General features: G+C 43.7%; 1 protein-coding gene across 1 annotated transcript in view; it reads left to right on the top strand.

Annotated features, from left to right (window-relative positions):
* The window catches only part of LOC149451707 (B-cell linker protein-like), a 189,684-nt gene that overhangs the window by 138,735 nt on the left and 31,660 nt on the right, over positions 1–19,289 (top strand). Inside the window, 4 exon segments of the mRNA XM_089690287.1 lie at positions 8,390–8,439; positions 8,535–8,575; positions 12,662–12,751; positions 17,924–18,086. Coding sequence (XP_089546413.1) covers positions 8,390–8,439; positions 8,535–8,575; positions 12,662–12,751; positions 17,924–18,086 — 344 coding nt within the window.

A 19,289-nucleotide genomic window follows, 5' to 3' on the forward strand; every position in this document is an offset into this window, starting at 1 on the left:
GTTATGTGAAATGGCCCACACCAAACAAGCTATGGCGCTAACCTGTATATGAGTAGGCAATCCTGAGCCTTCGCTATATGGAAGAGGGGGTTGTGATAATACAAATGGCAGTGCCTCCACCTAGAATAGGGATCATGCAATTGAGGAGACTCACCCCTTTCTAGGAATGTAACAGGTAGACAACTTAAAGTAACTATACATAGCAGTATTAATGCACCCAGCTCATATTTCTAACATGAAAACATGTTACCACACCTGTATGAGAATAATGCAAAGTTTATATAAAGCAGCCATATAAAACAGGATGCATAAGAATAACATTCAGGAATTACAATTTAGCATAAATTGGGAGGTTGCAATTATACCCGGGTATATGTGCATGTAGTATACAGAATACCTCCAACCATGGGTTATAGCGCTGTCCGGTTGCAGGGGCCCCTGGAGAGGTGAGAGTCAATAAGATGCACGCTTCCACTTTAGAGGCTGTGATGGCGTCCAAGTAACATGCGGATGATTGCACTGCTTGTCTTAAGATCAGCGATGCATCACCTAAAAGGCTAAAATGCCCTATCTATCCTTACTCTTAGTCCCTATCCCTAAACTGGGCTGTCACTGCAACCGGGCCTCTATCTGTCTAAGTGGCCGTCGGAAGCCTAACCTACCTCTAGCCTAATCTATCCAACACTCCCTATGCTAATTCTAGCTAAAAGGAGATCCAGACCAATAAGGATGTTATGGCTTTAAGCAAAGAGGCTGCAAAGATACACTGCAATTAACAGAAAGTTCACCTGACAGTCTTATGCAGGTGAAAACACTGATCTATATATATATATATATATATATATATATATATATATATATATATATATATATATATATATATATATATAGACAACTATAAGGATTCTGCAGTGTGTAAATAGAATAATGATAATGAACCACAAATCTCTCTCTTACAGAGATATTGGGGTTCCTATACAGAAGTTGAAATATAACAGAGGCAGACCTAATCTGCTTCAGTAACAACTAGATGGATAGCAGCCTTGTTAATCTGGATCATTACTCACAGAATCCCCATACAGTTCTCCCCAGATACATAGCACATGGCAGGCTGGCACCCTCTGCCTGATACTTCCTGGAAAACAAACTATATAACATCCTGGGGTTTCTTGACCTCCTTGTAGGGGCAGGAAGCACACCCAGGGACTTGTCTGTAATGGGACCTCTATGGTAGTGGCTGTATATGGATGTAAACATACCACAACTAGTGTATAAAATAACAGTTCCCTACATACTGATAAAACATACACTATATTGCCAAAAGTATTGGGACACCTGCCTTTACACATGCATGAACTTTAATGGCATCCCAGTCTTAGTCCGTAGGGTTCAATATTGAGTTGGCCCACCCTTTGCAGCTACAATAGCTTCAACTCTTCTGAGAAGGCTGTCCACAAGGTTTGGTTGTCAGAGCTGGGAGTGTGTCTATGGGAATGTTTGACCATTCTTCCAGAAGCGCATATGTGAGGTCAGGCATTGATGTCAGCAGAGAAGGCCTGGCTTGCAGTCTCCGCTCTAATTCATCCCAAAGGTGTTTTATCGGGTTGAGGTCAGGACTCAAGTTCCTCCATCCCAAACTCGCTCATCCATATCTTTATGAACCTTGCTTTGTGCACTGGTGCGCAGTCATGTTGGAACAGGAAGAGGCCAAAACCATACTCATCCCACAAGGTTGAGAGCATGAAATTGTCCAGAATGTCCTGGTATGCTGATGCCTTAAGAGTTCTCTTCACTGGAACTAAGGGTCCAAGCCCAACCCCTAAAAAAACAGCCCCACACCATAATCCCCCCTCCACCAAACTTTACACTTGGCACAATGCAATCAGGCAAGTACCGTTCTCCTGGCAACCGCCAAACCCAGACACGTCTGTCGGATTGCCAGAGAGAGAGGCGTGATTTGTCACTCCAGAGAACACATCTCCACTGCTCTAGAGTCCAGTGGCGGTGTGCATTACAACACTGTATCTGATGCTTTGCATTGCACTTGGTGATATAAGGCTTGGGTGCAGCTGCTTGGCCATGAAAACCCATTCTATGAAGCTCTCTACGTACTGTTGTTGTGATAATCTGAAGGCCACATGAAGTTTGGAGGTGTTTTAGCTATTGACTCTGCGACTCTGTGACTTCTGCGCACTGTGCACTTCAGCATGTGCTGACCCCGCTCTGTGATTTCACCTGACCTACCACTTGATGGCTGAGTTGCTGTTGTTCCCAGTTGCTTCCACTTTGTTACAATACCACTAACAGTTGACCGTGGAGTATTTAGTAGCAAGGAAATTTCACAGATGGACTTATTGCACAGGTGGAAACCTATCTCGGTACCACACTTGAATTCACTGAGCTGCTGAGAGCAACCCATTCTTTCACAAATGTTTGTAGAAGCAGTCTGCATGCCTAGGTGCTTGATTTTATACACCTGTGGCCATGGAGGTAATTGGAACACCTGAATCCAAAGATTTGGAGGGGTGTTCCAATACTTTTGGCAAGATAGTGTATGTGAGTATCTGTGTTGAGATGGTCGGAAACTTGGGACAGCCATCAGACATGCAGGCATAATCTCTCCTTCAAGGTCAATGGCAATAAGCCATGTGATTTTGGACAAACACCGAAGACAGTCCATGGAGGGTACTGGAGCATAGTGGTTATGACTCACAATAACATGGTAAGATGGGATGGGAAGACATGGAGGCACATTACAAAAGAACTCTATAGAGCTTTGAATACATACATGCCAATGATACAATGTTCTAACTCTTGTTGTTTTACTTTATCGATAAGGCAGAAAAAATAGCATTCATAGTAGAAAAAAAAATGTACAGGCCAGGACTGGTCAAATTTCGATCATTGCTGGAAAACTTTTCAGGATCAGCAGCTGCAGCTCTTGATCAATGCATTCTGACAGTGGTGGGTGCAGCGGTCAAAATATGATGCCTCATTGAGGGAATTCCTTCATCCACCTCATTTCTGTGGATGGAACAATCTGCCTGCTGGCTAAACAAAAAAAATACCCATGTACCCAGGTTGAGTGGTAGAAAAAAATGACAGAAACAATATGGGATGTTGGGATTCCTTTAAAGGGAACAGATTTGTCTATCCATATGCAAGTCCAGCCTTTCTCAACTAGGGTACCATGGAACCCTAGGGGTCCTCCATAGGTTGCTAGGGGTTCTTTGCATTGTGAACAACTTCTGCCTCTCAGTTGAGGAACCACTATGAACAATGATCTTTCTAGATACTTATAAGGGGAGGATTCTTCCTTATGACTACAAATGTAAGGAGTATTCTTTTAATTTATCATCACACTAATGTACTGTGAACTTTTGATGTAGCAAAAGGGTTCCATGAGCTTAGAAAGTTATAGCAAGGGTTCCTCCATGGTAAAAAGGTTGAGAAAGGCCACATTAGTACAGTATATCGACCAATGCTGGTAACTTGTCTGTCAAATGTCCATATTTCAAGCAGAGACATTTCTAGGTAAACACTTGCTAATTCAGGTTCTATCAGGAAGCCTGAAATGCTTAAAGTGATTGTAAAGGAATTTTTTTTTAAAATAACAAACATATACATACTTACTCCGCGAAATGGTTTTGCACAGAGTAGCAATGATCCTCCTCTTCCAAGCTCCCCTGTTGGCACTCCTGGCTCTTCCCTCCTTCTGAGTGCCCCCATAACAAGCAGCTACTATTATCATGCAAAATTGGTTTGCCTTGCTGGTCTTTCTGCCTGATAAAACAAGACACTACCTATACAAGCGTGGTTGATTTTTCATTTATTTTTTTACACTGATGGAAGTAAAATGTAATCTTTACTTGTGTAGCACCTTCTACCCTGGGTTACTTCTAGAACAAGGGACTCCAAACTTTTCAGCACAGTGGCTATGTTATGTATTTTATAAATATTTGTGGGCCAAAAAAAATCCCCACCAGGGTCCCCCTTACATCAGAGTTCCCCTCTACATAAGGGTTCTCATCAGAGTCTCCTCTGACATCAGGGCCCCTATCAGAGTCCCCCCTGACATCAGGGTCTCCATCAAAGTCCCCCTTACATGAGGAGCAGAGACCACAGGCAGCCTTTGCTAACCTTAATCCTCAATCCGTTATTGAGAATACACCAGGACTGCAGTCCCTTGTCAGGCTGTTATGCTCCACCGTGAGTGAGATCAAGGTGGCCACAATGGGAGTGGTACTCTGAACCACTAAGCACATCACCCACAATATTTTTACTTGTTCACATGAAAATTATATTTTTATCTTCTGGGCTTTAGCTCTCTTGAGTGCCAGCAAAAAAATGAAAGCCAGTAGACTTTGTAGGCAGTAGTCCAACTAAATGCAAAATGTTAAGGATTTTACTCTTGTCTCTGAAACTTCATAAACTGTTATCATAAGTAAAGTCCAGTGCTTTTTTCTGCGTTTAACTTAAATCATCTTCATGAACACCCCAAAATTGAGGATTCTTTATTCTATGGTAATATGAAGCTAAGTCCCTCCTAACTTCCACTACTTCGTATTTGCACCAGCACTTCAGATGGTTTCATGGGCCAATGGTGAGGTGCAGGAGGCTAAAGAGAAATACGTGGGGCTTTACTATGCTGACAGAAGTCAGAATTTTTATAAAAGGGTGCTCATTAGGATTTTTATATGATATTGGTTTATTAAGTTCCAGGAGACAACAGGCTTGCTTTAAAAGATGAGGCCTAATGGGGCTTGGCTTTGATTACACCGCCCAAAAAAAAAAATCTTTTTTCTTGGTGCCTTGCTTTTTAAACCTACTCTTTGGGTACTTGGGGCACTGATTCAGAAAATACATTGACCAGACTGCATCAGCTCTAGTTTCTTAGATATGGTCAAATTATATAATTTTTAGTTAGTTTTTTAAAAGATCTTGCTGATCAACTTGTTCTTCTGCTACCTAGTTTGTGTTTTTGTGTACAAGTTAGCAGATATAGTGCGAGTGTTTGCGTACGTCCAACTGTAATTTTACATGGAAAACACTGGATTCTAAAGGGTAAGTTCTAAAGGGTAAATCAGGGTCCCAATCTACTTGTCCTGATGATAAAAAAAATTTGCCAGGAAGGAAAATATGAAGCGTTGATGTTTTTTATTAGGCAGAGGTGCTTTTAGGAAAGTCTGGGGCTTTTAAAGACGAAAGGGGCTTTATGGCGACTTAAACTGCTAGAAAATTTCTTAGAACCCCCATACATTTTTTTGTAAAGCAGAGGCCCTAGAGAATAAATTGGTTGGTTTTGCAATTTTTTATGTAACACTGTATTTGCGCAGCAGTTTTTCAACCACATTTTTTTTTGGAAAAAAAACTTTTTTTTCCTTTCAATGCAAAAAACACAATACTAAACCCAATTTTTGGTAAAATATAAAAGATTATGTTACACTGAGTAAATAGATACTAAACATGTCACAATTTAAAATTGCGTATGCCCATGCAGCGGCAACAAACAACGCAAATTTTACTATCCAAAAACCACACTTTAAAAGCCTTTACAGGTTACCACCTTAGATTTACAGAAGCGGTCTGGTGCTGCCCATGATCTGACATTCTCAGTGATGCATCACATGTGTGGGAAGATTGCTATTTGCTTGTGTGTAGGACTGTCGCATTCGTTCGCCTTTCCACGTGTGGACGGGGATGCTTTTTTAAAAAAAAATTAAATTATTTATTTTAACACTGTTACTTAAATTTTTTTTCTTTTTTTGATCACTTTTATTGATTTCACAAGGAATGTAAACATCCCATGTGACAGCAATAGGCAGTGACAGGTGCTCTTTATCGAGAGATCTGGGGTCAATAAGACCCCAGATCCCTCCTCTGCCCTTAAAAGCGTTTGATCACGGTGTGATCAAAGATTGGTGTGATCAAAAACTTTCCATTTTTAAAAATGATGCCGCTTACATCTGGGGAAATTGGAAGTGATATATGCTCATCGCTTCCTGTGTCCTATATCATAGAGGCGGTTCCGGTCTTTGTCTGCCTTTAATGTCAGCCGGATAGTCGATTTGGTGTCCTGGTGCAACGGGACAGCCCGCAGAAGGAGGGATGTCCCCTCCACCACTTGGAAAAGCGATCCAGTGGCTAGTTTGCTGCTTGGATTTCTTTTACAAGAGAGCCGACCGTTGGTTCTAATTCCTGCTGCTTGCCCGCAGCAGGGCTACATACAAAGAAAAACCTCTTGCCCGGCAACCGAAACTGCATGCCCTGGGCATAAGGCTGTAGGAATTGCACATCAATGCAGGATCATATAGGAGCCGTGTGTATATTACCACTCCTAGTGTTTAATTTTTGCAGATCAAGCACTGTAGAGGTTAAGATTACTTTTTATGTTTCTTTCATGCTACAAGGGGCATTCAAGTCAAACCGGGACTTTTGAGTTTATATAATAAAATAACAAATTTCAAGAAGTGGAAACTGCATTTATTTTTTTACATACTCCCCTGCTGCATTAACACTTATCGCAGTGTTTAACTGGCCTGCCTGGAAAGCTTTGGCATAGAAAGATTTGTCAGTACATCTGAACCATGCTAGGACAGCCTGCTTCACTTTGTCATCAGTGCTAAAATGCTGACTTCCAAGGAACTCGTAGCGACAGCCAGGCTGTAAGAGGGATGTGGCAATACCTCCCCGCCAAGTTGCTGTAATGTTCACATAGTGTGGTGAGCAGTAGGAGCTTGTGCGTTGTCCTGGAGAAACAGGATGCCCTTAATGATCAAACCAGGCCAATTGTTCCGTAAATGTGTATGCACATCACTCAGAACACGAGCGTAATATTCACTGTTGATAGTGGCACCACCCTTTTCGAAAATGGTAATGTTTGTGTTCACCATTCCCACAGAAAGATTTGTCTCTTGTGCAATTGCACGACAGGTTTTGGGTTGATTATTCAGGATCAGGTGTTCCACGTGCTGAATTTTCATAGGAATGACTGCTTGTGGGCTGGGAACCACCACAGCAGGGATCGTCACTGACGGACATATGGCCATCTTTGAAACGTTTACACCATTCAAAAGTCTTATTGCAGCTGAGCGTCTAACCATCGTACTGTGCGTGAAGTCTTCTGTAGATATCTGTGGGTTTTATGCCTTCATTACCAAGAAACTTCATCAGCACACGCTGTTCCATGCATACACTAACACTGTTGTCTGCCATCTTGATTAACGGTCTCTGGACTGGCTTTTGACATGTATGCTGCCTATCAGTAATAGGACACACTTGCCACTTACTACTTTGTGTAGTACTGCCATGCTAGCTTCCCTTTTTATACCTGTAAAATTAAAAGTCCCGGTTTGATTTGAATGCCCCTCGTACAAGGAGACTAAATAAAACACTACATTAAAATACCCTGATTGACAGGTGACCAGAGTGAAGAGTCATATATGGCATTTATGCTGTATCTCAAAAACTAAAGTGGATAGGGAAAAATCTGTGCCATTTTTAAATCCGTTTACCCAGGAACAGATCTAACATTTAAGGCCTCCAAATGTGTGTTGGCTTGTGTTAACGAATGCAGCTGAATTTACCATTTGACAAAGTTGCCCTTTACTTTTAGTAGGCTAGCCTTTACCAATTCACAGCTCACAATGTATAGTGTTCAGTCACACTTTTTTCTTCCTCCCCACCAAATAAACAATAACATGCTCTGTGTGAAGGAGGTGATCCTAGCAGAGGGGTGAAACTGTGAATGCCAAAAGTTTTTGTATGCCTGCAGGATCCAATAATGAAAACCAACAACTTCACCTCCTTATGACTCCTTCACCACCTTCCAACCCCACCTAACATTTTCTATGCTTTGTGCACTTTATGACACATTAATATGCTGGCTTTTTTCTGAGCATTCCTATTGACTGTATTGTAGGCTGTGTGTCCTAGTTTATATATCTAGAGCAGCCTTTCTCAACTTTTTTAACACTGGAGGAACCCTTGAAATAATTTTCCCCTCCCAGGGAAACCCTGTTAAGAATTGTATCTACAATTCAAGGTACATTAGCTCTATATGACAAAATTATTTTGAATTGTGTTCATGAAATAAAGGTAATAATAAAAAATGACCAAAAAATAAACATAGACTATCACAATTGTAGTATGTAGTATCCTCTTACACGAATGACCAATGGAGAAGTGCCACCTTGCACTGCCAGTCATTGTAGAAGTGATCCCTTACACTGGTTAACGTAAATGGGCGTTGAAGAATTATATCAAATATTGGTCACTGTTTAAGGAACCCTTTGGAACTTCGGGAGTAACCCTGGTTAAGAAAGGCTGATCTAGAGAATCTCACTACAGTATTATAAGCTGATTTCTAATTAAATATGTCTCTCTACAGAATAACAAACAAGCCGCCACCAAGTGTTCCAAAAAGAGACTATGTGACAGGTAAAAGCAGAGTTTTTTCTAAAGATCATATATTAACATTCATTTTTTTTTTTTAATTATTAAAGTCCTAAATGTTCTATCTGTCTTATCTTTAGGTCCACAAGATGATGAGACTGACGAGTGGTCAGATGAATTTGTAAGATTATTATACCGCTTTCATTACCTATTTTAAAGAAGAATGCTCTATTATTTTTAGATATATGCACTTGATCTACATTCAGAGATTCATGTATATGCAAACCTGGAACCATGTGTATTGATCCTTCAAAGCAGGGGTATTTAATTAAAATTCGCGGAGGTCTGATCAGTAAACCTTTCTTCCAGTAGAGGTCTGAATCACATGTTTGTCCAATGAATCAGGTCCTTCACATCACAGCCCCCTCTCCTCTTAAATCACAATCCCGTTCTTACATCAGTTTCCTCTGCCCTTCACAGTAGTGTTCTGAATCCATGTTCATATCACCAACCCCACAGAACTGTCCTCCTCTGCCTCCCCCCACACACACACACACAGACACACAGTAGAGTCCCCTGCCCCCCTCACCCCCCACACGCACACACACACACACACATACACAGTAGAGTCCTCTGCCCCCTCCCGCCCCCCCCACACACACATACACAGTACAGTCCCCTGCCCCCCTCACCCCCCCCCCCCCACACACACACACAGTAGTGTCCCCTGCCCCCTCGCCCCCCCCCCACACGCACACACACACATACACAGTACAGTCCCCTGCCCCCCTCACCCCCTCCCCCCACACACACACACACAGTAGTGTCCTCTGCCCCCTCACCCCCCCCCCCCCCCCCACACACACACACACAGTATTGTGCTGTTCCTCTGAGTGGTCTTTTCAGTTCCTTCCCCCTACCCTCACATACAGTAATGTGCTCTGCCCCTTTACATCACCCCCCCCAGTAGTCCTTTATGCCCCCTTCACATTCACCTCCACCCCCCCCCCCCACACATACTGTAGCATGCTCTGCAACTGTACATCACCCCCCCCCACTAATCCTCTCTGCCCCATTCATATCACCCCCCATTTATACCCCCCACATACAGTAGTGTGCTCTGCCCCTTTACTTCACCCCCAGTAGTCTTTTCTGCCCCCTTTACATCACCCCCCCATACACACACACACACACAGTGGTCTGCCCCCATCACCCCTCATTGCACCCCACACACACAGAGATGCATGCTCTGCCCCTTTACATCACCCCTCCACTAGTCCTTTCTTCCCCCTACACATCACCACACACACTCAGTAGTCTGTACAGCCACTTTACATTACTATCCCTGCCCCAGCACACACACACACATACAGTAGTGTGCCCTGCCCCTTCACATCACCCCCCCCACACACACACACACACACACACACACACACACACACAGTAGTGTGCCTTGCCCCTTCACATCACCCCCCCCCCCCACACACACACACACACACACACACACACACAGTAGTGTGCCCTGCCCCTTCACATCACCCCCCCCCCCCCACACACACACACACACACACACACACACACACACACAGTAGTGTGCCTTGCCCCTTCACATCACCCCCCCCCCACACACACACACACACAGTAGTGTGCCCTGCCCCTTCACATCACTCCCCCCCCCCCCCCCACACACACACACACACACACACACACACAGTAGTGTGCCCTGCCCCTTCACATCACCCCCCCCACACACACACACACACACACACAGTAGTGTGCCCTGCCCCTTCACATCACCCCCCCCCACACACACACACACAGTAGTGTGCCCTGCCCCTTCACATCACCCCCCCCCCCCACACACACACACACACACACACAGTAGTGTGCCCTGCCCCTTCACATCACCCCCCCCCCCACACACACACACACACACACAGTAGTGTGCCCTGCCCCTTCACATCACCCCCCCCCCCCCCACACACACACACACAGTAGTGTGCCCTGCCCCTTCACATCACCCCCCCCCCCCCCCCACACACACACACACAGTAGTGTGCCCTGCCCCTTCACATCACCCCCCCCCCCACACACACACACACACACACACACACACACACACAGTAGTGTGCCCTGCCCCTTCACATCACCCCCCCCCCCCACACACACACACACACACACACAGTAGTGTGCCCTGCCCCTTCACATCACCCCCCCCCCCACACACACACACACACACACACACACACACACACACAGTAGTGTGCCCTGCCCCTTCACATCACCCCCCCCACACACACACACACACACACAGTAGTGTGCCCTGCCCCTTCACATCACCCCCCCCACACCCACACACACACACACACACACACAGTAGTGTGCCCTGCCCCTTCACATCACCCCCCCCCCACACACACACACACACACAGTAGTGTGCCCTGCCCCTTCACATCACCCCCCCCACACACACACACACACACACACACACACACACAGTAGTGTGCCCTGCCCCTTCACATCACCCCCCCCCCACACACACACACACACACAGTAGTGTGCCCTGCCCCTTCACATCACCCCCCCCACACCCACACACACACACACACACACACAGTAGTGTGCCCTGCCCCTTCACATCACCCCCCCCCCACACACACACACACACACAGTAGTGTGCCCTGCCCCTTCACATCACCCCCCCCCCCACACACACACACACACACAGTAGTGTGCCCTGCCCCTTCACATCACCCCCCCCCCCCCACACACACACACACACACACAGTAGTGTGCCCTGCCCCTTCACATCACCCCCCCCCCACACACACACACACACACACACACACACAGTAGTGTGCCCTGCCCCTTCACATCACCCCCCCCCACACACACACACACACACACACACACACAGTAGTGTGCCCTGCCCCTTCACATCACCCCCCCCCCCCCCACACACACACACACACACACACACACAGTAGTGTGCCCTGCCCCTTCACATCACCCCCCCCCCACACACACACACACACACACAGTAGTGTGCCCTGCCCCTTCACATCACCCCCCCCCCCACACACACACACACACACACAGTAGTGTGCCCTGCCCCTTCACATCACCCCCCCCCCCACACACACACACACACACACACACAGTAGTGTGCCCTGCCCCTTCACATCACCCCCCCCCCCCCCCCACACACACACACACAGTACTTTGTCTTGCCCCTTCACATCACCCCCCACACACACACACAGTGTGCCCTACCTCTTCACATCACCCCCCCCCCCCACACACACACACACACACAGTGTGCCCTGCCTCTTCACATCACCCCCCCCCCACACACACACACAGTGTGCCCTGCCTCTTCACATCACCCCCCTACACACACACACACAGTGTGCCCTGCCTCTTCACATCACCCCCCCCCCACACACACACACACACACAGTAGTGTGCCCTGCCCCTTTACATCACCTTTAGCATCCCCCGCTCCACCATCCTTTGTAGCCAGGTCCTCGTCTCCCCTCACTCCGCTACCTGACAGTGGAGATCGTGAGACAGGACAGATCAAGAGTGAGAGGCACAATAGCATTGCAAGGAGGGCAGGAGCGGAAGCTGCCAAAGTTATCTTTGCATATTACCGAGCTGGCGATAGGTTGCTAGGACAGCTCTGTGTTCTAGCAACCAATCACCTACTAATTAATCTGCAAAGTTATCTCAGGAAGCTGCCGCTCCCGCCCTCCATGCAGTGCTAGTGCACCTTTGGCTCTCAATCTGTCCTGTCTCCCGATCTCCACTTGGCTGTTATATTGACAGCGGTGGAGACAGGGGGACAGAACTAGCTCCTAAATGGCTTGTCCAGATGGGACAGTGATTTGGTCCGTAACTGGCCCGCGGTCCACCATTTAGTGATTCCTGCATTCAAGGATAAGGTCACCTTTTGGGTGGGGGTGAACCTAGTTTAATTAGGAAAGCTAGAGAACTAACTCCAATAAACAATGCGATGATGCTGGTAGTGCAAACCTTTGGCCCAGAGTATGCAGTAGTGTTTTTGTGAATTACTGTCACACTTCCTTCACTGCAAAGCCTTATAGCACAGCAGGTATGGGTGGTTCACATGGGTATGGGCAACCTAATAAAATTGTTGTTCTGAGATTTCTACCTTTCTGTTTTTACTAAACCTCTAACACTAACCTATCTAACCTATTTACCAATACTTTCCAATAATGCTGCACGAACAATCTGGACAAATTAGGCCAAATCCAGAATGGCCACCGCCAAGCATCCGAGCCAATTTGGCTACCAGAAATCAAGACTGCCCAACAGAAATCTGGACTGTCAGGGGGTATGGTTCATCTCTATTTTTGCGTTGTGTGATGCATGGCAAAATTATCAGACCTCAATCAATAAAACTTACAATGCAAAATCCAACAAATGCTGTGGGATAACTAAGAAAATCTGTGTATGCAATCCCACGGCTAAATCATTTCTCAGAGTAATTGCTTTGCGCTTCACAAAAACTGCTGCATTGATACTATGGGCAATAGAGTGTTTTAGATATTCTTGGAAATTTCTGTTCCATTTGCAGTAAAACTTAAAGCTGAACTCTACGCAAGCTGCTAAATACATGGTACAAACACATATATAGTAGCTGCTTTACCTACCAATGGATTTTTACACAGCACTGTCAGGAAGCAGAGCCAGGTTGATGACCTGAATTTTCTCTGCTGCAGCTAAGCAATCCCACAAATTCACATATCCACACCATTCTGTGTCTAGACATTAATGGAGAAGAATCGCTCTGAAAAACTCCTCTCACTGCTCTCTCCTCCAGTCGATACGTTCCTTGGAAGCACATATTCCCGAAACACACCTGAATAGATTTTGGTGTTGGCCCTTCTTTTATCAGTCTGTTGTAAAGGGGATTAGAAGAGACTGATTCCAAGGCAAATAGAATTATTTCCACTAACTGCATTAAAAACATTTAATATTTTTTTTCAAATACATTTCTTTTTTATCTGCCTGGAGTTCAGTTTGAAGTATTGAGAGCCATAAAATGCAATCATTCTCTATGGAATTCTTTGTATCAAACGGTTCCAGCTCCAGTTCACATATTAATGTTTTCAAATAGAGGAGTCCCATTAACGCATGGGATTCCCATTTTTTTAAACTAAATTTAAAGTATACCTTTCAATTAAAAATTTATATTCACATAATTATATCTACAGTATATCTATCCTACTGAAGAATTAAAGCTATGGTGCTTTTTCAGTAGACAAATGTAGTATATACTGACCAGGGGCGGACTGACAACTCATGGGGCCCCCGGGCAATAGGGGATCATGGGGCCCATGTGTCCTTGCCCAAACTCAAAAAAGGCTATGAAAAAGGTACCAGGGGCATCTCATGGGGCCCCCTACTGACCCCGGGCCCCCGGGCAGTGCCGAGTTTCCAAATGGTCAGTCCTCCCCTGATACTGACTTAATTTCTGTTCTACTGGCTATACTCTAAATCACTATCCTGTAAATTTAAACATATATTACTTCTTGAGAATTATGAACATAAGAGATGCATCTTAACCACTTGACCTCCAGAAGGTTTTACCCCCTTCATGACCAGAGCATTTTTTTTGCTATTCAGTACTGTGCTACTTTAACTGGCAATTTCTCGGTCATGCAACACTGTATCTAGGTGAAATATAATTTTCTTCACACAAATAGAGCCTTCTTTTGGTGGTATTTGATCACCACTGGTATTTTTTTTTATTATATAAACTATTAAAGGACTGAAAATTTTGGGGGAAGAAAACATTATTTTCTACTTTCTTTTAGAAAACATATCCAATGCATCAAAAATCTAATTTCTTATTTTGGCCAAGATGTATTCTACTACATGTCTTTGGTATAAAAAAAAAAAAAAAAAATCCTAATAAGTGTATATTAATTGGTTTGTGTGAAAGTTATAGCATCTACAAACTATGGTATAGATACTGAAAATGATGCAGCTGTCACGCTATACTGGTAATAGTGGTGATCAGTGACTTATAGTGTGACTGTGATAGTGTGGTGGGCAGTCTGGCGCTAGATGACGCTGGCTTGGAGGGACACTGACATCAATAGTTACACTAATACAATGATCAGCGCTAATACTGTACATGATCGCTGAACTGTATGATACTGACCAAGCAGGAAGAAAGCAAATCACAATGTACAGCAGCGGGGTGGCAAGTGGTTTAAAAAACAATATCATCTTAGCCACCTGACCATTATTGCCAGCAATTAACAGTTGTCAAAATGACAGCCAGGAATTGCGGTGTATTATACAGCAAGAGCATCTGTCAAAATTATAGGAAAGCACAGGAAAAGTTAGTATCAGCTGCAGAGAGGGGGTCAGTGTGGTTTGGTATACATACTGTAGCTATATATACTTGCAGCCTCTTTTTATATTATCTGCTAACCTTTGTTTTCTTTAGATCATACTACCGGATATTAATTTTATATGTATTTTTTACACTCTCAGAAGTCTGTACTGTGATAATAGAGTGTATATGGTAGCTTCCATCCACTTTAGAAGAAATAATAGGTTACACTGACAAAAACTCTAATAGTATATTCAGGGGCGGACTGACCATTTAGCCATTTGGGAACTGCCCGAGGGCCCGGGGTCAGTATGGGGCTCCATGAGATGCCCCTGGTACCTTTTTTAGGCTTTTATGGGTGTGGTTTGAGTGTGGGCAAGGACACAGGGGCCCCATGATTTCCTATTGCCCGGGGGCCCCATGAGTTGTCAGTCCACCCGAGTATATTTGATTTCTACTTAGCAGAATGGCCATATTTACCATAAAGCACTTGTGGGGAGGGGAGTGCCTAGGGCAGCAAGGCAGAGGGGGTAAAGGTGAAGTCCAGAATTTGTTGATGGCTTGTTTCTTAGTTTCACATTGTCTGGCCAACTGTGGACACCTGTGAGTAAGTTCACTGGAAGAACCAAGGAGGGAAAGTAGTGAGGCTGTTGGGTGAAATCACAGGACATTTTACTTCATTTTCAGTCTAGACATTCAAGAACAAAGAAAAGCTATTTAAGCTACTACTATGCACAGGTATACAGTATATTCAATGTGAAGATTTCAGCCACTAGGAACTACTGCTGCCTTCCAAAGTGTAACAAAAAAGTCCTAGACCTAGCACCTTCTGCTGCCTCCATGTTTATTGTAAAATCCACATCAGATACCAGTCTAGCAAAGATTTGACAAGCTTTGTGGTTGCACATTAATACATAATGCATGAATAAGTGTTCACGCAGAAAACAGGTCAGCAAATTGACTGCCTTACATTTGAATTTTTATGGGATTTGTGGTTTGCAGAAGAAGACTAAGTGGCGTTTTTATTCATACATCTTCTTTCCATCAGAGTTTTGATTGTTGACCTGGCAATCCTCTGGTTGCTCTGCATCTAAAACAGTGCACTGTTCAACACCAGATTATGGTTTTCGCTTTTATGAAACGCATCACATAAAGTGACTGACTAATAAAGAAGTGGAGATGTGCAAAACTGTATAACAATTTCATGTATGTAGTAAGATATCTAATCACATTTCTGCTGAATGGGGCTGACTTCCCCAGACAAAATATTCACTGCTGGGTTTTGCAATCACAGTGCAGTGCAAATGTAATTCCCTACAGGTATTTCTGATATGCAATTAAAATTTTATAAACTGGAAGGTGTCTACTCAAATATATTTCTTCTGACGATTAGATTGGGAAACATAAATAATAAATTACAAGGCTCCTGATATCACGCAAACTTTGTTGTATAAACTGAAGACATGTTTTACAGGTACAAATTCCACTGATCATTATTAACTCCATAATGGAAAACTTTTCAAACCTGTCATATGACATACATGATAATGCTTTTCTGCATGTGTGAGTGACCACGTCATTACAGCGCAAACAGAGGGGTATTAAAGAATTGGTGTTGTGAAGGCATTAATGTACAGGACTTCACATCAGTGCTCTCCAAAGCTTCAGATTGTCATTAATGTTATCAAATACGAGAAGTAAGAAGTAAATATAGCTGAAGAACAGCCAGAATAAAATCCAAAGGGAAATCTTCCAGATGAACCCATGTATTGTAAACAAGTAAAACATAAGTGACATATTTCAGGGGATTTAATTTTAGGCACCCTCTTTTAATGCATAAAAAGTCATATAAATCATATATGTGAAATGATTGATCTCTTCAAGAGTCAAGCATCCTTCAAGGGATTGCATTATTACACCACAATATCAACATGCCAGACCAACCTAGAATACCAATGCTGACCTACAGGCAGTGTCACCGAGCACACCAAACACAGTATGAGGAATGACATTACTAATACAAGGTTCTTTTAAGCTATTACCTCTTGTGTATCCTCTTAAAAGAGACCCTGTCACTCAGTAGATGAAGCCTGAATATATGTAGTAAAAGTTGGCACTTCCTGTAGATCTGTTGGAATAAATCTGGGTTTTTTCCTTTTGGAGTAAGCCAGTTTTAATCATTGGGCAGCTCTGACACTTTTGGAAGTTCTCCCCCTTCAGAGCCTGCCCCTTGGTTTCAGCAGTTAAATAGGAAACATTGCACAAGACTATGCTCAAGAGCAGAGGTCTCCAACTTTCTAAACAAAGGGCCAGTTAACTGTCTTTCAGACTGTAGGGGGGCCGGACTGCGGGAAGTCAGAGAAGAAAATGTCCTGGCTTCATTGGGAGTAAACAATGCTGATGTTTGGAATTAGGAGAGGAATAGTACCCCATCGCTGGTGTCAGTGGAAGGAAAGGTTCCCCATCATTGGTGTCAGTGGGAGGAACAGTGCCCCGCCATTGGTGTCAATGGAAGGAATTGTGGCCCATTGTTGGTGTTAGTGGGAGGAACTGTGCCCCATCATTGGTATCAGTGGGTGGAATAGTGGCCTGTCATTAGTGTCAGTGGGAGGAACAGTATCCCACCATTGGTGTTAATTGGAGGAATGGTGCCCAATGGGTGGTATCATTGGAAAGAATTGTATCCCAGCACTGGTGTCAGTGAGAGGAATTGTACCCCAATGTAGGTGTCGGTGGATGGAATACTGCCCAACTGCTGGTGTCAGTGGAAGGAATGTGTTTTTGGGAGGAATTGTGCCCCATTGTAGGTGTCAGCGAGAAAAATAGTGCCCAATCGTAGATGTCATTTGGAGGAATAGTGCTCTATTGTTGGTGATATTTGGTGAAATTATATACTATCATTTGTGTAAATGGTAGGGATTGTGCCCTATTGTGGGTGTCAGTGACAGGAATGATGTCCCATTGTTGAAGTCAGTGGATGGAATGGCACCCCAAGGGCTGGATAAAAGCAAGTTTTGAGACCACTGCTCAAGAGAATTGTAAATAATCCAGTAAATTTATATTAGCACATGTAAACCCAACCCAAAAATAAATTGATACGCATTTATGACAGTCATATTTGTATTTGTTTCCAGTCTTTTTGTACCCATTTATTTGCAGGGAAGTGACTATGAGAATCCAGATAACCTTTCTGATCATGAGGAAACATATGTGGATCCTACTGAAGAGCAAGAGGATGAAAACTATGAACCACCACCAAATGAACCTGAACCTAGATTTACCCCATCCTACAAGTTCACTGACAGAAATGGAGGATATGCCGGTAACTTGAGACTCCCTACACATATTCCAGTAAGCCATGCATTGCATAGGAACAAGGATAGTGACTGTGCCCCAAGACAAGAGGATAGCTGTGCAAAGAACAGGGATTATGGAGCTGTAGGGCTGTAGGCCTGTCTACTCAAGACATTTATTTCACTTATGGGCGGATGTTAGTTGGTTGGAAGAGTGATTGACCTCTCAGGGCTCATTCACACTAAGGTGCACATAACACACACTGACGTTCATTATGATGGACTGTTTCAAAGCATTGAAGTGCTTACTTTTATTGAATTCCAATCACAGCTGCACATTGCAATGGCAGTTGTAAAACATTTTGTGTGCTATGTGACAACAAAATGCTACATGTGTACATTTTTCCTCATTGTACACAAACTCTGTGCTTCAGTGTTAACTGGTCAATGTGTCCTCATGTTGAGCTTGCGTTGATCAAATCAGATCAATGCAGCTCAAAATACACTAGATGTGAATGAGCTCCTATATTTTTCAAAATCTCTTTCAGGGTAATCCTAATTTAGCAGTAGTAGATCCTTGCTTCATGTTTTTGATTTGTATAAAGCCTGGTAAGGAGTATCCAAAGTTTGCATCTTTACTAAGTGAATCAGTAGAGATAATTTGTAGTGTTTTCTAGATGTGAAGTTTGCGTCTTTAATAAGGTAAATTATCCAATAAAGAGTAATCCTAATTTGAAATAGGACTTTACTTTGTCATTATATAATTCAAAAGAATATTACAGAAAAAATATACCAAAGTTCCTTTACAATAAAAGTCCATACATTGTAGAAAACTCTTGTAGTGTATATTTTCTCAATTCTGTCTCTACAAATAAATCTAGAGTGCTATTGTGTAGATATATTCTCTCATACTTTAGGCCACTAAAATGCATTTCAAAGGCACACCTTGTGCATTATGAATTAGAAACCCAGGGAGATCTATAGCAGTAAAAGTCTCCTGGCTGCATCTCCATTGGTAACACTATTACACATTACCTATTGCACTTTTGGGACAGCCCAGGTAACAGCCATAGGATTGGTCAACACTTACTAGAACTGCATGACCAATCGAACTGTGGCCCATGTACATATGGAACTATGAATCTCCCACAGTTCCTAGGTTACTACACTCCTGCTAATTAATGAAGAGAAAGTGTTCTGCATACTTTCCAGCTGGGCTGCTATCTGTGTGG

Source organism: Staurois parvus, unplaced genomic scaffold (genome assembly GCF_062004578.1).
Source record: "Staurois parvus isolate SC_StPar_1 unplaced genomic scaffold, SC_StPar_1.0 ptg000525l, whole genome shotgun sequence".
Taxonomy (NCBI): Eukaryota; Metazoa; Chordata; class Amphibia; order Anura; family Ranidae; genus Staurois; species Staurois parvus.